We start from the raw sequence: 25,904 nt of genomic DNA, 5'->3' as shown, positions 1-25,904 counted from the left end.
ATCCAACCCAGGACCTCATGCATGCATGGCAAGTTCTCTAACACTGAGCCACCTTCGCAGGCATACCCTTCTGCTTATTTACAGAGGCCTATTAAAAAAATGGGATTGGGAGGCACCTGTGCTCTTGGCCTTCCTATTTGTACCACACACACACACACACACACACACTCTATCCATTTGGAAATCGCTCATTCTCCCATGTTTACAAACTGTATGCTTTCTGAGAAGGGATGGTTCACAGACTGGAGTCCTACCTAGGCCTGTTATATACCTCAAATTATGAACCAACATACCATATTCATTAAAAGTATGCCTGATGATAACATATTTTATTAATGTTTTGTATTATTTTTGTTATTATCATTTGGCCAACACTTTGCTTGAATTCAGAATTAAAGGGACTTAATGCTCACTGAATTGGTAAAGTACCCTTTGCTCTTTTAATTTCAGACCAGCAATTAAAAATGAGCAATTACACTCCCTCATGTGTGGAATCCTAACTACTCTGAAAGCTAAAATTAGATAGTTTTGTAGGCCATCCCATGCAAAAGCTCCATGGAAATGGTATCTTAGCCAATAAAAGCATGGCTCTGGGTATATGTGCCTATCTTTTTTGCTACTTGTGATATGTAATTATAAAATTAGTGTGTTGAAAGGCCCAGGCAGAGAAGCAAGACCCTAAGGTGAAAAATCAGTGATACCAAAAGGGCACCTGGCATAGAAGGTAAAGGAAGCCTCACAAATTTTTGCCCCTGAATTCAACCTGAGGACCAATAATAAGATACGTGTAACCAATACATTCTTCCAAATATTTAGTGGAAGAATTTGGGTGTGGTTTACCCAATGATAGGTAAACAGTCCTTTACTAAGTGATTGCAAAAGGACCTTTGCATAGGGCTATATGATGTTATGAATTTTATATCCTGTTATGTGGACACCATGAGTCCTGTTTGGATCAAGTAATTGAGATCTCCTGATCTAACAGGGCACTGGTGCTTCACATCGGGATTCTTACTTGCTCAAGAGTATGAGGGTTAAAGATCACAATTGAAAGGCAAACTAGGTAGGAATTGCTGTAAAAGTGTTATGGTCAATTATCACCAAATTTCCCACAAGTAGTGCTGTGAATGAAGTTGATAGACTGTCAACACTTTTGTTCCTTTATTACCAAAGCTCAGGGACAGGAGTAGAAAGAACTCCAAGGCCAGGGAAGATATTTTGTAAAATAGGTTTTAGGCCCTCATGCAAAAAAGTTACCATTCTTTTTTAAGCCTAAAGTCATCCAGAGTATAGTCATTGTCCTCAATTGTGGTTGATATTGAAATGTCTTATAAGCCAGGGTAATGATAGATTGTATGAATATTTTGGTTTCTTTTGTCAAGTGAATCCACATACACAGACCTTTATGTTTCTGACTGGTTCATAAGTCCTTGTAGAGGTTCAAGATACTATGCAGGACAATGTGGTCCACGTCTGTAAAGTGCGGAATGAGACCTTCAAAGAGAGATCTCAACATATAAAATGTGGCAAAATATTTCAGTATATTGAAACAGCATCATAAGAAAAGAAGTATCAAGTAGTGATGGTTTAAAGTCCCAGAATACCAATATACTCGAACGAGAAGACTGTGATCTTGTGCTGTGTGCACATATATGTAGGAGAAAACCTCTTTTCAATCTGAGCTCTTCAGATGTGTTTAAGCATTTTTGTTGTTTTTCCCTTTCTGATTGCACTTTATTTCAAGGTCACTCCCAGGGGTGATTGACAAGATATCTAATTTCAGCTCATTCTAAAAGCTATGTCCTCAGAAGAGAAGTGGTGAACCATGACTTAGGTACATATTCACCCCAGACACAATCACTAAGTGTGGGTTAAGTTACATAAGTTTTCAGAATGTCAATGGTCCTACCACACGGTTCATCTTGTAGCCCTTTTCAAAATTAGGCTTTAGAAGAGTTCTGACTTTGTATGAATATTTCAGCTCTAAATTAGATTATTTTCAATAGCCATTCAGTGAATGTTATTGGATAAAATATACAAATAAAGTCATATCTATTTTAGAGAAAATTCTGATATCATCAGCAGGGGCAGGTAATATGATTCAAAGTCAGGACCCTGAAGAGTCTGCTCTCCAGAGTTCTAAGTATTTAATCAAGAACTTCCAATTCCCAATCAATCTTGATCCCAATGAGAGAACAAGATGTTAGGTGAAACCTTGTTTCTTCCTCAGGTTAACCTGGAATGACTGGAGTGACTGGAAGGGAAAGAAGCTGGGATACTGAGCACAGTGGGAACTGAATAAAGCTATCATAGGATTTTCACTAGACCCTCAGGGACCACCCAAGGACCCCTTGCATTATGTTGAGGACTTATATCTATATGTTTTTCCAGCTCTAGGTCATTTTTCCTCCCATAATTAGCTTAACATTAAGTGTACATTTTTTCTGTTCCCTCAATGAATTGAGAAGTTCTTTTAAAATTCTCTTTCATTTTTCTGGATCACTTACACCCTTGTATGAAGTCCCTATTGTAGAGGTCTCAGTACTTTGAGTAGATGACTACCTGGAGCATCCACAGCCAACCATCTTTTGCCTTACTTGTATATGGGGTCTGAGAAAAACCAGCCAAAACTTTATATGTATATTTTAACTTAAATATTTGTTACCAAAAGTTTGATGTGGAGACTTCATCTGGTGTGGTGAAAGTTGGTTGGGCTCATGGTCTATGCCAGAACTCAAAATGGAAGGTAAACAAAAGAAAAGTTCGGTAAGGAGCCAGCTGAGGAGAGGAGGACAGTGCCAAAGTCTTTATGCAACAGCAAACCATGCAAGCCCCATGGGACAGGAGTGAGCAGCCCAGAGCAGGGTATGTGCTCCCCATCAGTCCACCACCAACACAGCATGGCACCTGCACCATGGGCCAAGGTGTGCAGGTGTTTCCTGCAGGGCTGACTGTTGACACAGGGACCTGTAAGAGAAGTCAGTGGCCTAATGTAATAGTCTTGTCCTAGGTAGATGATACAATTGCTTGTAGATAAGAAGATTTGGTAATAAAACAATTGTTAGATGACCTAGTAAACATTCTTGAGCATGTGTGTGTATGTGTATGTCCTAAGAAGAAAACAAATTGAAAAGTAGTTCAGAGAGAACTCAAATGACAAGTGTGGGACTTGAGTGTACAACAAGATATATCCATTACAATCACAACAAATAAGTGAAAAGGAAGGGTTTCCTTCACTAATTTTTACCTAATCTTACAAATCCCATTAGGTTCGAAATAATAAGGGCAGAAATGTATCTGTTGATTCTTACTGTTGTACAACAGCTAGTTTATAAGTGACAGCAAACGCATAAGGTCTATTCTGTGTGTGGCCCCTACACTCACTGGAAAGGAAGACAATACTGTTGAAAGTCATCTAAAGTGATTGGAAATAATATCTTTACATTGCAAAGGAAGCATTGACTAATTTAAATGTGCAGACTTTTTGTTTTGCAGGTCCTTGGGCTTGATTCCAGGGCTCAGGTGCTGTCCCTGAGTTGCTTTTGCTTAAGGGTAGCACTCTACCACTTGAGCCACAGCACCACTTCTGGCTTTTTCTGTGTATGGGGACCTAAGGAATAGGACCCAGCTCCTCATTCATGGGATGCAAGCACTGTACCACTTAGCCAACTTCCCTGTCCTATAAGCCGACTTTTTTTATGTTAAAAGAAGAAAGAATAGGTTGGTATGTAGCATCCACCTTCCATGTGCAAGTCCCAAGGTTCAACCCCCAATGTGAAAGAAAGAAAGTTGAAAATGGAATAACATGAAGTATTCAGTTACAAATAGAAAGAAAAAGAGGAACAAAGGCCATGAGTAAGTAATGAGGTTTTTATTTGTTTGGGATTGTTTCTTTTTCCTTTTAATTGTTGGCTGTGGAGTTTGAACTCAGGGAGGCCCTGGCATATTCCCTAAGCTTTTCACTAAAGGCTAGCATGCTACTACTTCCAGCCAGAATGTCACTTGTAGTTTTCTGCCATTTAATTGGTGATAAGTCACAATGAATTTTCTGCTGAAGTGTTGCTGAGAAATGGAACTCAGTGCCTCATGTATGCAAGGCAAGCACTCTACCACTAAGCCACCTTGCAGCCCCTGTACTAGCATTTTCATAGCAGTTTATTAGGCCTTACCTATTTGTTTGTTTCACAGATTCAACAAACCATAGAACCAAAATACTTGAAAAATATGCCACCTATAGTAAACATGCAGTCTTTGAAAAAACTGGCATTATCCTAATAACAATGCAGTATAACAACTATTTAGTAGGATTTAAATTGTAGTAGGTATCAGAAATGATTTACAGTGTATAGAAGATTGCCTGGAGATTATATAACAGGTGATATGCACTGTAAAGTAGGCTGTGTGCAGGTTACATGAAAGCAAACTAAGAAAGAAGTATCAGATGAGACAAACATAATAAATAGCAAAGTAATTACTAAATGTAACCATGTTTATATTGTAATGTAAAAATAGTAAATATATCAGGTTCTGTCTGATTTGAACAGAAGAAAATACACTCATAAAACTCAATAAGCTTTTCAAGGAGATATACATTAATTATCAAGAAATCAAAATAAATCAATATAAGGATACCCTAAGCAAAAATCAATAATGAAAAATACAAATACTGATCATGAAAAATACAAATACTGATAATATGAGAGGAAATAAACATCAGCACAAATTGTGTTACCACAGATACAGAGCATTGGTAACAACAGGTATATCATAAATCTGTATAATAAAAATTTTATGCTGAAAAGTAAAGTCTACAAAGACATGGTTAAAAGGCCAAAGAATGATAATTTCTTTAATCTATCATTATGATAGGAGAACTGGTTCTCCACTTTTATTTTGTCGGCCCTGGGGCTTGAACTTGGGGCTTGGGCACTATCCCTCAGCTCTTGAGATCAAGGTGAGTACTCTACCCCCTCAGCCACAGCGATACCTCCGGTTTTCTAGTGCTTTATTGGAAACAAGTGTCTCATGGACTTCCTGCCCATGCTGGCTTTGAAGTGTGATCCTCATATCTCAGCCTTCTAAGTAGGTAAGATTACAGGCGGGACCCACTGGTGCCCGGCCTCTAATACTCCACTTAATGACTAAAAAACCAGACAAACAAGATGTGGAAAGCATTATCTTTACCTAAATGCTGTTTATAAAGCACCATGGTGTTATATTTACCAAGACAGACACACTGAGAATAGATCTGAAGACAAATTGTCTAGAAATCAGTATGAGAAAGGAATCTATGTTATAGACACAATAAAATTCAATAATATATTTCTAATAATCTAGCAGTAAAACAGGTGGAAATTAGAATGGATCTGTATCAAATGTATGCTATTACTATTATGGATAGAATATTAAAGGGAACAACTGTCTTAGGTCAGTTGTAAAATCATAACAACTGCTTTCAATTATGTAAGGTGAATTCACATGAATATCTTCTGGCAGGGGTGGCAGAGAAATAGAATTTGAGGAAAATAGGGTCATGAGAATTTAGTATTCAACTCAAGCATAGAGACAGGAGGGAGGGATTGGGAGAGAGTGAAGGAATGGAAGATACTGTATGAAAAGAATTTATTAATCTCTATGCATCACCTCCATAATAATATTAAATTACATTAATAATAAAACAGTACCGCCAGCATAAAAGATTTTCTTGGTGATGAAAATCTACCACAGTTAGAAGAACAGTTACAATTTTTAGAAATCTAATACAGCACTCAATTTGCAAGATAAACTATTTCAGTTTAGGTTGAATATTAACTCTACATAAACCAGTAACAATAATCCTTTCATTGTAGTATTCAATTAAGTGTTAATGTTAAATGCTGAGGTAATAAAAAAAAAAAAAAAACAAGACAAGCACTTCTGGCTCAAGACTGTCATTTTACCCTAACTATTAAGGAGGAAACTGAGGTCTGGAAGCCAGCCTAGATAGAAAATTCAAATTAAGCAGCTAATGAACAGGTTAGAGGTAAGGCTCAAGTGATAGTGCCAATTGTGAATGAGGAAGCTGACTGTCTGTGAGACCTGGAGTTCAAGCTCCAATAGTAGCTCTAGAAAGCTATGGTGGAGTCTGAGGTATGTGTATTCCATGTGTTTCTAAATTAGAAACCTAATTGTTGTGAAAACTGGCAAGTCTTCATCTCAGACATAAAGAGAAAAGAAAATGAGTGGAGGAGGGAGAGAAGGGAAGCCAAAGGTCAGGAAAAAGATGGAAGAAGAGGAGACAAGAGAGTAGTGGAGAGAAAGAGGGAAAGGGAAAGGAGGAGGAGGAGAAGACAGGAGAGGAAGAAATCTTTATGGCATTAGATTTGACAGTAAATCTTAAATAAGACACCAAAAGTGACTCATGCAACAAAGAGACAAACAAACCAATGCCAGGCTCTGGTGGCTCACACCTGTAATCCTAACTACTCAGGAGAGTCAGATCTGAGGATCATGGTTCAAACCCAGCCTGGGCAGGAAAACCTGTGAAATCTTACCTCCAATGAAACACCAAAAAGTCAGAAGTGGTGCAGTGGCCCAAGTGGTAGAGTGCTAGGCTTGAACTGATGGGCTGAGGCACAAGCTCAGACCCAGATTTCAAGCCCCATGACTGACAATAAATAAATTAATGAATAAGGGTTGGGAAGGTGGCTCAGTGGTAGAATGCACGCCTCAAATTCATGAGGCCCTGGGTTCCATTACTCAGCACCACATAAGTAGAAAAAGTCGGAAGTGGGTGCTGTGGCTTAAGTGGTAGAGTGCTAGCCTTGAGCTGAATAGCTGAGGGATAGCACCCAGGCCCAGAGTTCAGGCCCCAGAACTGACCAAAAAAAGAAAACAAAACAAAGCCAAGAAAATAAATCATAAGTAAAAATTAAAAAATAAATACAAAACCAAACAAAAAAAAAAAAACAAACAAGATTAAGTGCACATAATCAAAATCTTGTATAATGAAAAGAACTATCAACGAAGAAGCAAAAGCATGGTAGGAGAAAATATTTGCATATGTCTTTAAATAGATTCCTAACAAATCTAAATTAGAAAATATAAAGAAAATCCTACAAGTAACCCCCACACAACAAAATCTAATTTTAAAATAGGAAAAAGATTGAAGAGACTTTTCTAAAAAGGACATACACAAATAGCTGATTAAAATATAAAAGTAGTATCAATGGTCATGAGAATAATCCAAATCAAAATTACAATAAAATAACTATTTTACACATGTTAGTATGGCCATAGTTTTAAACAAAAACCAAAAATCCTTCCAAACTCCAACAAAAGCTAGGAAAGTTGTGACAACAATGTGAACCTTGATGCATTTCTCTCAGGTATGTAAAAGTATCAAAGATGGCACAAAGAGTCCTAAAAAGAACTAAATTACAATTACATAGAAATATGGTCCAGCACTTCTACACTTGTACGTACCTTAGAGAAAAACAGAGATTTCTATAAATACCATCAAAAATACAGCCTAAGTTTCAAGAAAGACAAATACCACAAAGGAGTCCTAGAGTATTTACAGAGACAATTGAAGTACTTATAACACACTCAGTCCTGAATAGCAATCAAAGTTATGTTTGACAACACTATTTCAGCAAATCCAGTAATACTTCATTAGGATAGTCTAATGTGTGTATGAGGATGTGATGTCTGACCAGTTTCTAGCCAACCTTTACCTTCCATGAGAAGTTACCTCCTAGGTGTCATTGAATCACATAACAAGTGGAACGACTTTGTCCTGACATTCAAAAATGAGAAACAAACTAAAGCAAACCTGCACTTAACTTAGAAGGCAAGTTTTGATAATCTGCTAAATCTCCAAGCCATCTTTAGCTTTTTTAGAAACATGTTTCTGAAGCTGAATCTTTTTTTTCTGTTCTTCAATCTTGGACACCCTCAGGTTCATAAAATGGAATGTCAAACACTGAGAAATACAAAAATCTCATCAGAGATCCTTCCATTCTTTCTTGCTGTTGACAATGAATAAAGATTCTGGAACCATGGCTAGGAGAGAAGACAAATGAGAGAGTCAGAAAAGAACCTGTGTGATTTTACCCTAGAAGTTCCTGGTCAGAACATGATAGGTGGGCTGGAAAAGCATAAAGCCTTCTTATGGGAGAAGAAACATTCCTGAATCAAGTAGAACATTTAAGTATCCAGTAATGACAAATCCACAGAAGACTAAAGCCTTATGTGTTACTAAACACTATTAACAGAAAATAGACCCCAAAATGTAGATCCATAAAATGCAAAGAAACACAACTTATATAGCTATATGCTTTTGCTTATACTTGTTGGTTGATGACACAGGACATTCTATTATCCAGCGTTCAGTTTTTTTCCCATTTACCCACAATAGTAATTGTTAATATAAAATACATGAACTTTGCAGTGACATTTACAAAAAGCAAAAATTTATTCTGTTTACTTCAGTGAGGTTGTTTTTGGTAGGAAACACAATATGAATCTTTTAAAAGCAGTGTTTGCACATTAGTACTGGGTTTTTCTACATTATAAGAATATTTTCTTTCTTTGAAAAATTAACGTGGAGCTGGGAAGGTGGCTCAGTGGTAAAGCGCTTGTCTTGCACGCCTGAGGCCCTGGGTTAGATACCTCAGCACCACATAAGCAAAAAGAAAAAGCTGGAAGTGGTACTGTGTCTCAAGTAGTAGAGGGCTAGCTTTGAGCTGAAGAACTGAGGGACAGCACCCAGGCCCAGAGTTCAGGCCCTATGACTAGACTGAAAAAAAGAAGAGAAAAACTTAAAGTTAATTTATTATAGCCTAAGTGTTCACATTCACAATACTTAAGATGAGGAGTGTTACAAATTTCAAAGTGGGATATTTTTGTGTGTTTTGGGATTTTCACTGTCCTCATCCACATTAGTGACTGAACAACCTGCCTTAAAATTGTCAAGTTTTCTATTTCATCTTATTTTATTAGAATATAATCTGAATTTAAAAGAGGACATTGTAACTGGGCTCTCATGTCTAATGGCTGTAATCTTAGCTTCTCAGAAGACTGAGATCTGATGAAAGTTAATATTATCCCCACCTTTGCTCCTCAGCTCCACCAAGACTTGAACTCTTCCCAGACCTAGAGTTCCCTCCATACTGCTGACCACTCCCTCCCTCTACCCACACCTAGCTGAGCATGCACCTACCTAACTTCCTGCCCCCAGCTCCTGTTGCTACCTGAAGACAGACACATGCATGTGCTCCCTCTCCTGGGAAATATGGTCCTTCTAGTAAACCTTATAATAATCTTTCTCCTGTGCCTGCTTGTGGTCCCCTGGGATGCACATGATGGATCCCTACAAGGATCACAAAATGAAGCCATTGGTAAAAGAATGTCTGAGACTTATCTCCAATAAAATAGCCAAAGTAGCTGGAAGGGGAGGTGTGGCTTAAGTGGTACAACATTATAATTGAACCAAATAATTTCATGGTCATTTTCCAGACCTTGAGTTCAAGTATCAGGACAAGCACACACATATCAAGGTCATTGTATTGTATTCAAATTATATTTTAACAATTAAATTGGAATACATAGATAGGATGTCTCTCTCTCTCTCTCTCCATTTTTGTTGGTTGTGGGGCCTGAACTCTGAGCCTGGGAACTGTTCCTCAGCTTCAAAACTCAAAGCTAGCACTCTACTGCTTGAGCCACAGTGTCCTGCCAGCTTTTCCTGCTTCTGTGGTTCTGAGGAATCAAACCCAGGGTCTCATTCATGCAAAGCAGGCACTCTACCCCTGAACCACCTGCCCAGCCAGTCTCTCTCATTTTAAGTGATGTAAAATAGACTAATTATATTAATGGAGAAATTGTAATTTGTCAAGAAAGGACACAATAATTGGAGTATATCTGTGCCAGGCGCATTTTGAAAGTTTCAAACACCGTAGTAAGTGCAGAGGGTGAAAAGAAGATCACTATGTTTATATAAGACATATTCAAGGAATGTTTACCATTCATTGGCTTCAAAGCACAAAAACCAAGTTGATAAAGCCACATGGGTGAGTGCCAGAATCTCTAGGTGCAGTCTCTAGACTCTCCTTGTCTAGAGAACCAGAGGATTCTCAGCCAGTTTCTTGCACCTGCAGGAACAAGTGCTAATGGCAGCACAATTCCATTAGGCCAAAAATATCATCAACCTCAGACTGGGGAAAGATGGTAAGGGCAGACTTTGGCTGGCGACTCAGATTGCTTCAAGTTACATCTCCCAAGTTCCTCTGAAGAAGAGACACTGGGCTTCTTCCTCTTGGCTCTGACTATAGAATGCAAAGCTGTACTTCAGAGCACTTCCAGCAGCAAGGCAAAAGGAAAGAAACTTGAATTTACAAAGTAAAAACACCAACAGTGGCCAAGTAGGTTCAAGGGCCTTACCCCGGCAGCCCTCCATTCTTTCAAAGGATCTGTGCCTCAATAGAAACTACAATTCCCATAACACGATGCATTCAACTAGAGGAAGTGGGCTTGTTACAGGGTTTGGACTGGCACCAGACACTTGGTCCTAAGTGCGCATGGATGCATGGGGAACTTTCTCTCCCAGCTGCAGGAACTAAGGTGAGTTTCTTCTTGAAAAATCAGTTTACCTCCTGAAACATTGTGAGATCAACCAAAACAAAGAAATGTATTAAGATCATTAGATAATTTGGCTTTTTAATTCATAGTTTTATTAATGTAATTGAGGTTATGAGACTCCATGGTTATTGATTTTGTTTTTGTTCAAAAGTATGTTCCTCTGAATATAAATTAGGTCACTGTTTTGCCTTAAAAATTTGAATATCTCCCCTCTCACTTTAAAAAAGGTATTTGCAGGGGGAGGGGGGAGGCTGGGAAGGGAGGTGAAGGGTAAACAAAGGAGGAGGCTGCAATGCTTGGTAAGAAATGTATGCATTATCCTGCCCATGTAATTGTACCCCCTCTGTACAGTATGTTCTCAAATAAAATAAAATAAAATATATTAAAAAAAAAGGTATTTGCAGCTGGGTGCCAGTGGCTCATGCCTGTAATCCTATGTACTAAGGATGCTGAGATCTGAGGATGCTGATCCAAAGCGAACTTGGGCAAGAACATTCATGAGCTTTCTCTCCAATTAACCACCAAAAATACGGAAGTGGCCTTGTGGTTCAGGTGGTGTTGTGTAGAGCTCACCTTGAGTTGAACAGCTCATGGATAGTGCTCAGGCCCAGAGTTCAAGCCACAAGATCAGGTATTTACATACACCTAGCTGATTGATTCTGGGATCATTTTCCCCTTCTCTAACATATATATATATATGTATGTATATATACATTAAATATATACATATACATACATATATATATGAATAAAATAGCAGAATTTTAAGGTAGACATACTTTATAATCTTAGAATTAAATAGATTGGTCAAACTCTACCCATTATTTTTCCAGAAACTCCCAAATTCCCTCTATGAAATTTTAAGGAGTTTTTGGTTCTTTGCATATGAAGTTTTCCTTTCCTTTAATATTTTTTCCCTCCTTTTGTCGTTGGTCCTGTGGCTTGAACTCAGAGCATGGGCACTGTCTGTGAGCATTTGCTGTGCTCTACTTGCCTTTCTTTTCTTAATTGCTTCAGGAAACTAGTGAAAAGTTTCCTCCCAGGGGTTTCTTAGAAAATGGTACTCCTCCAAGACTCTTTCAAAAATGGTTGTCTAGGGTGATCAGGGTGAATGTGGGTGGAGATAGAGTACAAGGTAGGTCTATGTTCATGTGAAGCTTGATAACTTGATCCAAACCAGTCTGTTTTTAGTTTTCTGTTTTGCATATCCTGTTGTTTTGATTTTCTAACTGTTCTCTGATCCTAGAAGTTTCTGCCACCTGCGGGTCCTCAAACTTGTTTTCCCAACTGTATCCATTACACTGTGGAATAAACCTTTTGCGTCCCTCCCTCATATCAGACATCCCAAGCTTTTCTCTTAAGTTTTTGTTGTGATTGTTGATGATCCTTTCCCCACATCATGATTGGGAAGGATTGTGTAGGAAATATTCATGGCTGATATTCAGTCCTCCAGTGCATGGGTTCTCCATGCCTCTTTTAGTGGACTGAGCTATTCCTCATGAAAATGGAGATCATGAGGCACATTTGGATGTATAGATGTCAACTTTGGAACAACTATAAAATATGAAGGAAAAATAATTCTTTCTTTCTGTAAAAGTTAAAAGTAAGTTCCTGAGAGGCAAGGAGATAAGGATCAGGTATAAATGGGTGCTTCCTAGACTAGCTGTGTCACATAGTTTTCATTGTTCAAGGGTACATTTTTCAATCATTTCTAAGTATTATGTTCATTGTACTAGTAGAAATAGAATTTACTTCCTACATTATTTTTGAATTGTTCAATGTTCACAGAGTAAGTCTCATTATTTGTTATACAAATATTATATCCTTTTTCTTCATTCATCTCAATGATTGACTGTTCCAGATGCTGAGGTAGAAGGTCCAAGTATAGTATGGTATTCAGGGATAGATTATGGTTCTGACGTTCTCTGGAGGAAAAGGTGAATGGAAAACATGGAGTTCATGCATAATACTTCTAGAATTCCTTTGGCAGTAGATGTGGTGCACCCCTCATGGGTTCCACTAGGCCTGGAGATTCCTGTGGTTGCAATGATGCACCACCATGGAGGGCATGTGCATTATGGAGAGCCTGTGGATTTCACATCTTGTCTACTGTTGTACTGGTGGAAGTCTCCCAGTATGCACTGCATAACTGGGCTCAAGGAGTGACGTGATCAGTGGTACCTTGCTGGCCCCCATGTTTGTCAGCCTATTTTGACAAGCTCACCCTGACATCTGCAACTGGCTGCTGCTGAGGCCTTTGGACTAATGCCTCTCTCTATCCCATACCTCTGTATCAGAGACGTGTTCTGTTTCATGGTTTTGTATCAGTTACTGTGCAATGTTGTGGTATGTATCCATACATGCTGATAGTAGAGCTAGGTATGGTTTTCAAGGGTGGGGTAGTTTTTGATGCCTCTAGCAGGAACAATTGTGTTCTCACTAACTGCATAAATACTCTGAGATTACTATGCGATCACCTTAACTTATGTTGCTTGTTCAGTTGATATAACCATTATGGTATAATAAGTTTGGGTCTCTGTTTTCTATTGAGGTTTATAGGCTCTTAGCCATTGCTGCAGATTTTTTGGAATATTGGTTGCCAGCATTTTTGCTACCCTAAATGTTCTTGCTAGTGCTACTGCTTCTGCTGTGAACCTTATCCAAACCATATATACAACACAATATGTTAATAGTTTGGCTTGATATGATTCTGGTGCCCTGGGATGCAGGTGGGCTTGGAAAGATTGTGATATGTTTTATGATTTGGAAACAGCAATGATGTATATTGATAATCAAGTAGATGTGCTAAAGACTCGGTTAAAAATGATTTGACATGCTAATGGTTAGTACGTCTGTGTTATATGATATGGGCCAATATCCAGTGACATATTTGAGGAATCCGGACCTTTGATAATTTTTTTGGGGGGAGGATCTGGTCATAGGGCCTGAACTCTGGGCCTGGGCACTGCAAGGCTAGCGGGCTACCACTTGAGCGACAGTGCCATTCTTGCTTTTTTCTTTTTGCTTATGTGGTGCTGAGGAATCAAACTCAGGACCTCATGCATGCAAGGCAAGGGTTCTACCACTGAGCCACACTGAGCCACCTTCCCAGCCCTCCTTTGATAAATTAAGGTTAGACATTAGGCAGCTACAGAGTCAGAAATCTGATATTCGTCACTCCACCCTATAGGTAGCACACCCTGCATACTTAGCTGCATCAGTTCTCCATTATCTGCAGGGATACAACCTGGGAAATAGCACTCCTTTTTCCATTTCTTAGGCATTTTCCTGTTTCTTGTTTTCGTATTCCTTTTTCTTCCATTCTTATTGAGATGTATGATCTGCTGCATTTTCTAGGCTCAAGCTGATAGACGCTTGCTCAATTTACAAAATAGAAAGGAGGACTTGTTGCAGACTCAGAGGTGCCAGGACTGTCAAGGTGTGAGCAAAAGCTCCACAACCATGGACTGCAACCTTCAGGGCTGTAAGTACTTGCCATTTTCATAGGAGGGAGTGTTCCTTTTAGCTTCTGGGCCTGGGGCCTTACCTGTAGGAGTTTGGTGGACAAAGGTTGAACTAGAATGAGGAAGGATGCACATGATCTGCAGTTGTTGCCACATTGAGTCCTAGAACAATGTGATGCAAGAACTGGACAGATATAGAAAGTGTCTATAGCTCAGGATATTGCAGAAATAAAGAGAGATTCATCATTGGCCTGGTCTCTGTCTCTTCCATTATCATCCCCTTGTTCTTCTGGAGCACTGCTGGTGTTGTGGCTGGCACAAGCAGTGGTAGTATGCTTACCTAGCATGCATGAAGCCCTGGTTCAAGTCCTCACTACCTCATACACAGGAACGCAATATGTGGAATTGTGGCTCAAGTAGTAGGATGCTAGTCTTGAGCAAAAGAAGTTCAGTGACAGTGTCCATGCACTGAGTTCAAGCCCCAGGGTTGGGACATAAAACACAAGAAATGCAAGTTGGGTGCTGGTTCCTCATGTCTGTAATCCTTGCTGTTCAATAGGCTGAAACCTGAGGATCCCAGTTCAAAGTCAGCCTAGCCACCAACATGTGTGAGACACTTATCTCCAGTGACCACTAGAAATCCAGAAGTGTGTTGTGGCTCACATGGTAGAGTACTTCAGCTCAGAGATGGTTCCCAGGTTCAGAGTACAAGTGCCATGAACGACCCCCAAAAAAGGATAAAAATATAAGTAAATGCATCAGAAATACAGGCTTGAACAATGAAAACTACACTTCACATGTAGTCTTGGAAGTACTCCAATTCTTTCTGATCCTTTTCTCCTTGCCTCTCAGGAATTTACTTTTTTTGAATGAAATTAAATATTTTTTTATAATATTAGAGGTGCTTTTAAGTTGAAGTCTATAAATCCAAATATGCCCTTTGATTTCCATTTCCATGAGGAATAATTCAGGTCCAAAAAGGAGATAAAGAAAACCTATACACTGGAGATCTAAAACCAGGCATGAAACTTTCCAATCCAAACCATCTCAATTATATTGTATGTAAAGGATCACCAAAAGTCACAATAAATATTTAAGAGACAAGTATAGGATCTCTGAATATGAGAGAGGGAGACTGTTGCAGACCCTGGGGTGCCTGCCAGGAGCAGGCAAACTGTGAACAAAGGCTTCAGGGCCATTGACTCCCACCCTCAGGGTTGCAAGTCCTTGCCCTTTTTTGGTTTGAGGAAGTGTGTGTTGTAGCTGTTTGGCCTGGGGCTTTAAGTGAAGGGAGGCTTTGGTGGAAAAGATAGATTGAAGTAGAATGAGGAAAGGTGTGTGCTGTTTGCACTTTTTGGCACAGTGGGCTTAGACCAATATTACACAAGCATTTGAGAAATATAGCAGAATTGTGCCATCAGCCATCTCTCTGTCTCCTTAATTATTATCCCGTTGGCCCACAGAAGTCTTACTTGTGCTCTGTACGACTGTGGCAGAAGGCAAAGATTTATTCCACAGCTTAATGGATAAGGTCTGAGAAGACAAGTCAGAGGTCCCCTAGATATGTAGCCTAAAGCTACTGAGAGGAAGTTTTAGGATCAGAGAAGAGGTAAGAATTCTAAAGAGATTTTTCACATGCAAAATGAGAAGACAAAAGCAGACTGGTTTGTAAATGATTAAGATTCACATCAACATAGCCTAGCCTAAACTTCACTCTTCTACTCACCTGCATTCATTCTGACCCCCTAACCACTCTCTTTGTAGGAAAATCAGGGAAATGTGCCATGCTCTTAAGAATCCCTGTGAGGAAACTTTTCACTAGTTACCTGAAGAAATTATTAAAGGAAATCCAAGTAGAGCACAGCAAATGCTCACAGACAGTGACCAAGCTCTGAGTTGAAGCCTCAGGATGAACAGAAAAAGAAAAAACATAAAACCCTTAAATGAAAAGCAAAATTCAGAAACAGCTAAAAACTCATTTTCATTTAATAGATAGAGTTGGGGATTTTCTGGAAAAATTAATTGTTTGATTTTGCAAAATTTAAATCAACACAAGGATTATCATGCATATCCACATAACCACCTTCTTATTCTATGCCAGTGTGTAAATTACACTAATGGAAAATGACCGGTTATAAGTTCAGTGTCTATGAGTACGTTTGTAAGATGAGAGGGGAGGTATTAAACAATGTAAAGCAAAACAGAGATATAATTTACACTCAGCAGAACACAGGCATAGAACAAAAAGACAGGTATGAGAAACAGTCTCATAACCTCAATTTCATTATTAGAACTAAGTACCAAAAAGTCAATGCATCTAATTCTCCCCATGTATATCCATTTTCTGGTTGGCCTTACAATATTTCACGAAGGAAACAGTGGTTTTGAAGAAGAAACTCACCTAAGCTCCCACAGCAGGGAGAGAAAAGTCCCAATGCATTCAAGCACTCTTCTGAGCAGAGGTGAAGCAAGGTGGCGCCGAGCATTATGGGAATTGTAGTCTCCTTGGAGGGCTTTTGGTTTGAAAGTCCTGAGTTGTTTTTGTTTTTGGAGGGCGGAAGTGGCGCAGAGATCCTTTTGCGCATGCGTCTCCCCGCCAACCTTGGGCGTTTTAAGTCTGCCCCTTCTGGGTTCTTTTCCTTTGCCTTGCTGCTGGAAGTGCCCTGAAGTAAAGTTTGGCCTTCCATAGGTGGGAGCCAGGAGGCAGGGGCCCAGCTCTGTGCAGTGGAGCTTGGGAGCTGTAACTTGAAGGAATCTCAGGCTTTGGAACTGATGTCAGGTAGGAACTGTGGGATTGCTGCTGGAGTCTATCCTCCATGGGTTTCTTTTTCTGGTTCTGTTTTTTTTGGTCGTTGGTGGGGCTTGAACTCTGGGCCTGCAAGCAATGTTCCTGAGCTCGTCAGCTCAATAGGAGAGCTTTACACTTGAGCCAAAGCACCCGCTTTTTCCTGCACGCTTTTCTCCAGTCTGGGATTGATAATTTGCTTGAGGTTCAGGAGTTTGTGCTGCCATTAGCTTCTGGGCCCTGAACTGCAAGAACCTGGTTCCCAAATGTCTGAGAGCAAGCTTGGTGATTCTGCAGACAAGGAGAGCCCAAGAGCTGTGCATTTGTACTCCAAGACCAAGGGAGTCTTCTATTAACTCATGTGACTTTATTTGCTTTGCCCAGGTGGAAGAGGAGTACAGGAAGAATTCTAGTGAAATTGTGAGGTGTGTGCCTGCCTTGAGTCCTCTTACATGGAAGTTGTATTTAGGGCTTCTGTGTTGTTTCTCCTAGAGATATTTTAATCTTTTTGGCTTGAGGTTTTAATCTCCTGGCTTGAGTTCACAGATGTTTGTTCACCATCCTGTTTCGAGAGACAGTTGTACATGGGATATTGGAGTATTGAGTGCTGGTCCTGTATTTTTAGGAATGAAGCCTAGCAATGTTTGAAGCAGAGCACCTTATGAATAAGAATCTCCTTCCTAAATGGACAGACCTTTTCAATTCTGAGAAGCCCAAAAGGGAAGAAGCAGAAAAGCACAGGAAGGGGAAGATGCTGCTAGCTTCCCTTGCCTTATGCAAAAATTGTTGCTACTTCCCTAAGCACCAGATTCACGTGGTACTCTTTCCTACACCACTCTCACTTTGTGTTGTTGCAAGATTTAAGCTAATTTCTAGGAGTCGTGATGAGCTGGCTTGAGGAATAACCCAGAGGCTAGTTATCAGAGGGTACCTGAGGCTGTGGTTTGGGAAGGTGGGGTAATTGTTATGACTGAAAATATCTATTCATGTAGTAATCCCTAATCCTCTTCTTGCTAATTTATTCAGCCTGGGTTACCACTATAATTTTTAGTATATATTCATTGAAACTATCTTAAATGTCCCATCTATGGATTTGTTAATGCTAGCTCTAATGTGTTGGCTGTGCCTCGTAGTTCAGAAAGTGTTGGTCGGGGACATTTGGCCTTAAATGAAAAATCACAGAAGAAAACTTGAGGTAATATGTCTTACTCAAGGTTGTGTGTTTTGTAGGTGATGCTTATCTTCAGCTGTGTCACTCCTATATGGAGTATTTTATGTTGTATCTTTAGGATGGCCAAGGATCTTCCCATGACTGTTTAGGAAAATGAACATTAGGGACTTCTCAAACCTGGGTTTACCTCATCTTTACTCATGTTCCTTTGGCCAAAGCATGTTAAATGGCAAATTGCAAATCATTGCATATGTTTGCAATGGATACAGTGAAATGTACCATTGGACACCATTATTGAAATAGTATAACACAAGAAATATATTCTGTACATAGTTTCCTCTGTAACTTTGGGTGAAAACTACTGAGTTACATCATACATGCTTTCCATGATGTTTAAATATGTAAAGGAATGAGGTAGAAAACAAATTCCAATGGATTCCTATGATACCTTTGCATTAAAAAAAGCAGTTCATACATCCCAAAGTATATTCAGTAATAAATAGTTTCAGTGGAAATGTGATATGTTTTTGCTTTCAGTTATTCAATATTTTTTTGTTTGAACATTCACTTTTATAAATGTAGTATGTACATAAACATAGAAATTAGTTGGTTTAATAGTATCTATCTACCAGGAAATGGACTGGATTTGTATTCATTGTAGACTTTAATCCTCTGCCTGAGACATTAAAGACTCTTCTCTTATAAGAAGTCTTTGCCGTTTTCTAGCCCATGTATTATGTTGCAAGAGGAAATTCTGGGCTGAAAGTCTCACAGATTCATTTCTGAATACGTCATTTGTCTTGTATCCCAGCCATGCTTCCAGAATCTTCTGCTCATTGTCAGCAGCAAAATAGAATGAATGGATCTCTGGTGAGTTTTTTTTTTTAATTTCTCATTTGGTTTTATTCCATTATATGAACCTAAAGATGTTCAAGAATTTAAAACAATTCCAATCACACAGATTCAGCCTCAGGAACATATTCATATGGCTTATAGATGATCAGATTAAGATTGCTTGTAGGTTTAGCAGATTAAATGGTTGTATTCTTTCTAAGTTGAATGCAGATTGGCTTCAGAATGTCTAGGTTTCATCTTCTCATAAAATGTAATCAAATCTGTTATTTGATGTAATGACACTGAGCAGGTTTCTTCTCATGGAAGGTGAAGGATAGCTTGCAAACAGATCACATCCTCATGAGCAACATTAAACTATTTCAATGAAATTTTCTTGGAATTGTTGAAATAGTGTTATGGACAGACACACATTCATGTGTTGTTATGGAATGATTAACCTATATGTACTTAAATTACTCTCCATATATAGTACTTGGTCGACTTCATGCTCTTGGTCTTACTTGAAACTTAGGCTATATTTGTTGCTAAACTTTATGGTCTTTCTACAAATTCCTGTTTGTTTTCTAAAGTATCCTCACAAAATTTCTTTCCTCTATTTTCTCTCTCTATTTTTGATTTTCTACTCATAAGTGTTGGTTATTTTTCTCTTTCTCTCTCTTTGTATCTATCTTTCTATCATTTTTTCTTACTTTTCTCATTCCCTCTTTCCTCCATATTTGTCTCAGTTGTTTCTTTTCTTCAAATGATCTATCTGGGAACTATTTTTTCTTAGTGATCAGTTTTACTTTGCTGACATGGCTCTTAGGTTTGACATTTTTCTTACCCATTGTATAGGAAAATTGTTCCCTAGAGAGTTCTACAGGATTCCAGAAACAAAATTAGAAAATCACAAAAACATAAACAGATAGACTTAGGGAAAACCAGGGTTCGGAAGGCTCTCTGGCACTTGGTCCCTTGGTGCCAACAATCAAGCATAGTTCCTTGAGTGAACACAGGGAAGATTACCATTGATAACATGCAAAAATGAAGTATCTATGTTAATAGTACAATCAGAGCCACAACAGGTTGTGAGGAAAACATGTTTCCTAATCTCCTGAGACAGAAGACTGGCTCCCAGAGAAAATGCAGACATGAAGTTCACCTTACCTAGCCTTGAAGGTGAACAGCAGCTCAGTTTCAGATGCTATCTTTCTATCTTTCCAACAGTAAGGAAAAGGCCTGCCCTCCAGTCTCTTAATCCTCTCCAGAATTCTCTTTTAACCCTTCTGTGGCCAGCTCTCAGTGTTCTCATTGCGGTCAGGCTCGAATTCCAACCTCTCAAACCTTTTCCCCCTTCAGCTCAACTTTAGAGTTTGCCACAGAAAGGTATTTCCTTCACCCAACTTATAAACTACAAGAAAATCAGTTTTCTCCTGATTCTGTTATCTTTGGTCTAACTTCATTTGATGTGGTATTCTGTTTTGTCTTTTCTTCCCACTACTTTTGAATATTTTAATTCACTGCCAGTATAGGATAGGAACTGGTTTTGATTTTTAAAAAAATACACGGACAAGGTGTTCTTTATTAGAAATATCACTTGTTGCAAAATCTCACGGATGATTTCTCAGGAATTGATTTGGATCTCTGAGGTATTTCACTATTAGGTAACACAAGTGAAAATATATCCTTAGGGATCTACTGGAGAAATGACTCAGAAATATGTGACACATTGGAGCATTTGTTCATATTCATCATTTTTGTCATATTGAGTATTCCTTGAGCTTCTATACATTTTCCTCCACCTTCCATGAAGCCTATTAAAATGAAAATATTATTTAATTTATTCCCCTCCCACATATATTTTGTATTGTAGAATGTAGGCAAAGTTTACAAAACTTCATGGTAGCAGTTCTTTTTTACATAGGATGGAAATATCAGGGTATCTGTGACCACTTTTCAATATTTAGTATTTAAACCAAACATGGTTAACCTAGGATATTTTTATGTGTGAACTCAATTAAATCTTATATGGGAAAAATAAATCATTAGCTACTTTCTGGAGTATTGTTAGTATTTTTTAATATTTATGTGGACACTGCTTCTCATAGGTCTAGTAATGTTCTATGTTCTGTAATCCATGTCATATCCTGAATGTGTTCTGCTTGCTGATGAGAGTACCTGTTAATAGAAAGTCTAAATAGGATTTATGGTGAAGCAGTATATGTAAATGCAGAAAAAATATTTGTTTAATTCATTGTTACCCTTATATGTACTAAAATTTTATCAAAAAATGATAATATAATTTTTCAGACACCTCCTTAGACTTATTGTTGTCATGCCAGATTATTGTCTCCTTAGAGTTTTTACCTTGTCTCTATTGCTAGCAGCAGAAATGTGTTTGCATGCATTATGGAAACTGTAATTTTTTATTGGTCTTGGGGCTTGAATTCTGGGCCTGGTTGTTATCCCTCAGCTCTTCAGGTCAAACTGAGTGCTCTACCACTTGAGTCACAATGCTACTTTCAGTTTTCTGGTGGTTTATTGGAGATAAGTGTCTCATGGACTTTCCTGCCTGGGCTGGCCTTGAACCTAGATCCTCAGACCTCAGCCTCCTGAATAACTAGGAGGATAAGCCACCAGTGCCCTGCCAATCTGTGTGTTTTAATGACCAGGTTTATATATTGTCCAATATTTCTATTTTGCTATTTAATTTTCCCAGTGAATAGATGACACAGCAAGCTGCAAACATTTTATGTAAGACAAAAGCATACCTGCAGCATAATGAAATTCCAGATTGGAATTCTCATGCCCTAGGTCTAATTTCTTGATGGAAATGTGCCATTACAGAAGCTGACGTCATTTGATGATGTGGCTGTGAACTTCACATGGAAGGAGTGGCAAGATCTGGATCCTGGTCAGCGGACCCTTCACAGAGATGTGATGCTGGAGAATTATAGCAACCTCATGTTCTTGGGTGAGCAAAGGTCACTTTTATTTGGAAGATCAAGTGCTTTTATTTTAGTAGACATTTGACTGTTTATGTTATCTATGTATAAGATTCCTGTCCATTCCCAGGTAAAAAACTGCTAGTATAAAAGCCAGCCAAATTCAGTTCTGGGTGCTTGGTGTTGTTTGCCTTTCGCACTACTGCATGAACCACAACTCCATTTTGGCTTTTGTTTTGGGGTATATTCTGGGTTTCCATGCTCAGGTTGGTTTCAAGCCTGCCACTTCTGATCTCACCTCGTCAATGAAGGATTAAAGTTGTAAGCCTTTGAACCATAACATTTTCTAAAAAAAACAAACAACAACAAAAAAAAACTAAAAAAGATTCCAGTCCATGGCAAGTGTCATTTCTTTGTAAGGGAAACTTCAACTCATTATATGTAACTCAAGAGCTAATTTTATTCTCAATCTTTAACATTTCTAATCAATAGTTGTACAAAAGTTCTAAACTATGATCCAATAATAGGAGACTGACTTCCCAGACTGGGGGTAATTATTATAGGTGGATCTACAGTCTAGATAGAATATACATTACTACTGACAGTATGATTTGGAAATCAGTAGGTGAACGTGTGTATTTGTAAGCCAAACTTGACACAGAGTTTAGTGCATCAAGATTGGAATTCTAGATACTCTGGAGGCTGAAATCTGAAGATTTTGGTTTGAAGCCAGCAACTGTGGAAAAGTGACCATGAAACTCTTATCTCCAATTAACCATTCAAAAACTAGAATCGTAGGCAAGACTCAAACTAGTAGAATGCTAGCTTTGAGCAAAAGAGCTGAGTTTAATCCACACAATGGACACAATAAACTCAAAGCTGGGGGAAACTCCACCATGGAGTTATTAAGAATAAAAAAACCATGGGCTGGGAAGATGGCTCAGGGGTAGAGTGATTGCCTTGCATGCTTGAGGCCCTGTGTTCAATATCTCAGCACCACATAAGCAGGGAAATAAAGCTAGAATTGGTGTTGTGGCTCAAGTGATAGAGTGCTAGCCTTGTGCTTAAGAGCTGAGAGACAGCTCCCAAGCCCAGAGTTCAGGCCACACAACTCGACTGCCCCCCATAAAAACAATTGAGAAACCAGATTTAGGAGCAACCTTGTGAACAGGATGTCTGTGACCTCACATTAATGATGACCCAGCAAGAGCAATTGTTCTCCACTATTTCTTATTCACAGGGCACTGTGTTCCTAAACCTGAATTGATTGTGAAGCTGGAGCAAGGTGCAGAACCATGGATAAGAGAAGCCTCAGACAAGAATTTTACAGGTGAGTTAAAGCATCTTGAATGGTGATGATGGATCCAGAGCCCAGTGGGTCTGTTTATATTCAGGGGTACAGAGCAATAGTATTCCTAGTGCCCCTGAGTCATGTGTGGCAGAGAACTAGGTGATCCTTTGTCTCAAGGAATTGTCAATCCAGAATTCATGTGGAGACACACTGAATTTGGTGTGCCAGTGTAGGTAGTGTTAGCAATTCCGTTTTTCTGTAGAGAAGTCATTCATAAAGAGGAAAAGAGAATAAGAAATGTAGAAAGGAGTCCTCATTTTCTTTTAAACTAGTATTATGCAGGTAGGAGGAAAATAGGAGTATGCTAGGGCTGCTATCCTCTGATGGGGACAATTTCTTATCAGTGGTGCTGGGCATAGAGGGCGATTCAGAATGGAAGCATTAAGAGTATAGAGATGAATAATTTCAGGAAATATTTCCTGGGACAACATATAATAATCTGAAATACAGAAAAACATTATTTTGCATTGTAAAATGTCAGGACTACTTTCTTAATTAATACATTACAGAGAAAAGTATATATTCTGCATAAAGCAATGCTTTGATATTTGAAAATCTAGTAACAGAATGTGAGGAAATATCATTATCGTAAGGAATTTGTGGGTCTCATTTATGTTTTTGTCTATTTTTCTATTATTCATTTTAGATGTCCCAGAAATGGAGGATGTGATTAGCACCTGTCAGGAAAGTCACAATAAATATCGCTCTGAAGTAGCAGTCATGAATAGTAACCCAGGGGAGGAAAAAGTGAGACTTATAAAAAGTTTTCATTTGAGCTCCACACAGAAGTCAGAACTGATTAAGAATAATGGGAACTCCTTAGGGATGAGGATAGAAAAGGTCACTGGATGTCAGAACATGGGTGTTTTCAGTGAACCTGGTAAGATGTGTGCTGCCTATAGTCCTCATGTGTCTTCTGTAGTTGAAGAATATAAACAATGTGAAAAGTCTTTCACTGAGAAGACACACCCTGTTGTCCCTCAGAGAACACACACAAGAGAGAAACCTTATGAATGTAACGTGTGTCGAAAGTCTTTCACCAAGAAATCAAAGCTTACTGTCCACCAGAGAACACACACAAAAGAGAAACCTTTTCAATGCAACATTTGTGGAAAATCTTTCACCTGCAAGGCATATCTTACTAGACATCAGAGAACACACACAGGAAAGAAACCTTATCAATGTAATGTGTGTGGAAAGTCTTTCGCCAGGATGGCATATCTTACTGTCCACCAGAGAACACATACTAGAGAGAAACCTTATGGATGTAACATGTGTGGAAAGTCTTTCACCAAGAAATCAAAGCTTACTGTCCACCACAGAACACACACAGGAGAGAGACCTTATGAATGTAACCTGTGTGGAAAGTGTTTCACCCAGAAATCAAAGCTTACTGTCCACCAGAGAACACATACAAAAGAGAAACCTTTTGAATGTAAGATTTGCGGAAAGTTTTTCACCCGCAAGGAATATCTTACTACCCACCAGAGAACACACACAGGAGAGAAAATTTATAAATGTAACTTGTGTGGAAAGTCCTTTACCTGGAAGTCAACCCTCACTGTCCATCAGATAACACACACAGGAAAGAAACCTTATGAATGTAATGTGTGTGGAAAGTCTTTCACCAAGAAATCAAAGCTTACTGTTCACCAGAGAACACACACAAAAGAGAAACCTTTTGAATGTAACATTTGTGGAAAGTCATTCAACTGCAAGACATATCTTACTAGATACCAGAGAACACACACTGGAAAGAAAATTTATGAATGTAACTCATGTGGAAAGTCCTTCTCCTGGAAGTCAACTCTCACTGTCCATCAGATAACACACACAGGAAAGAAACCTTTTGAATGTAACGTGTGTGGAAAGTATTTCATCCAGAAATCAAAGCTTATTGTTCACCTGAGAACACACACAAAAGAGAAACCTTTTGAATGTAACATTTGTGGAATGTCTTTCTTCTGCAAGGCATATCTTACTAACCACCAGAGAACACACACAGGAGAGAAACCTTATGAATGTAACATGTGTGGAAAGTCTTTCGCCAGGATGGCATACCTTACTGTCCACCAGAGAACACACACTGGAGAGAAACCTTATGAATGTAACATGTGTGGAAAGTCTTTCACCAAGAAATCAAAGCTTACTGTCCACCACAGAACACACACAGGAGAGAGACCTTATGAATGTAACCTGTGTGGAAAGTGTTTCACCCAGAAATCAATGCTTACTTGCCACCAGAGAACACACACAAAGAGAAACCTTTTGAATGTAACATTTGTGGAAAGTTTTTCACCCACAAGGGATATCTTCCTACCCACCAGAGAACACACACAGGAGAGAAAATTTATGAATGTAACTTGTGTGGAAAGTCCTTTACCTGGAAGTCAACCCTCACTGTCCATCAGATAACACACACAGGAAAGAAACCTTATGAATGTAATGTGTGTGGAAAGTCTTTCACCCAAAAGGTGTACTTTACTGTCCACCACAGAACACACACAGGAGAGAGACCTTATGAATGTAACCTGTGTGGAAAGTGTTTCATCCAGAAGTCAAAGCTTACTCGCCACCAGAGAACACACACACAGTAGAGAAACCTTATGAATGTAACATGTATGGAAAGTCTTTCACCAAGAAGTCATACCTTACTTGCCACCAGACAACACACACAAGAGAGAAACCTTATTAATGTAACATGTGTGGAAAGGCTTTCACCTGGAAGTAAAAC

At 38.8% G+C, this 25,904-nt stretch overlaps 1 protein-coding gene across 1 annotated transcript; it reads left to right on the top strand.

Moving 5' to 3' along the window:
• The first annotated feature begins 2,824 nt into the window (after positions 1–2,824).
• On the top strand, positions 2,825–25,585 carry LOC138824952 (zinc finger protein ZFP2-like). The gene is made up of 5 exons (XM_070019345.1): positions 2,825–2,969; positions 18,852–18,910; positions 21,722–21,858; positions 24,316–24,581; positions 24,750–25,585. Exons 1-5 carry the CDS (start codon positions 2,825–2,827, stop codon positions 25,583–25,585), a joined length of 1,443 nt encoding a protein of 480 aa, XP_069875446.1.
• The last annotated feature ends 319 nt before the right edge of the window (positions 25,586–25,904 follow it).

The sequence above is a fragment of the Dipodomys merriami genome, unplaced genomic scaffold, assembly GCF_024711535.1.
Source record: "Dipodomys merriami isolate MVZ:Mamm:240054 unplaced genomic scaffold, mDipMer1.0.p SCAF_130, whole genome shotgun sequence".
In the NCBI taxonomy this organism is placed as follows: domain Eukaryota; kingdom Metazoa; phylum Chordata; class Mammalia; order Rodentia; family Heteromyidae; genus Dipodomys; species Dipodomys merriami.
This window is presented reverse-complemented; position numbering and strand designations above follow the sequence as displayed.

Coding starts and splice junctions, on each gene's coding strand:
- LOC138824952 (XM_070019345.1), top strand. CDS start 2,825: ATGCAAGCCCCATGGGACAGGAGTGAGCAGCCCAGAGCAGGGTATGTG. Junction 18,911..21,721: donor ATAGAATGAATGGATCTCTG/GTGAGTTTTTTT, acceptor GTGCCATTACAG/AAGCTGACGTCATTTGATGA. Junction 21,859..24,315: donor ATGTTCTTGGGTGAGCAAAG/GTCACTTTTATT, acceptor ATATCTTACTAG/ACATCAGAGAACACACACAG.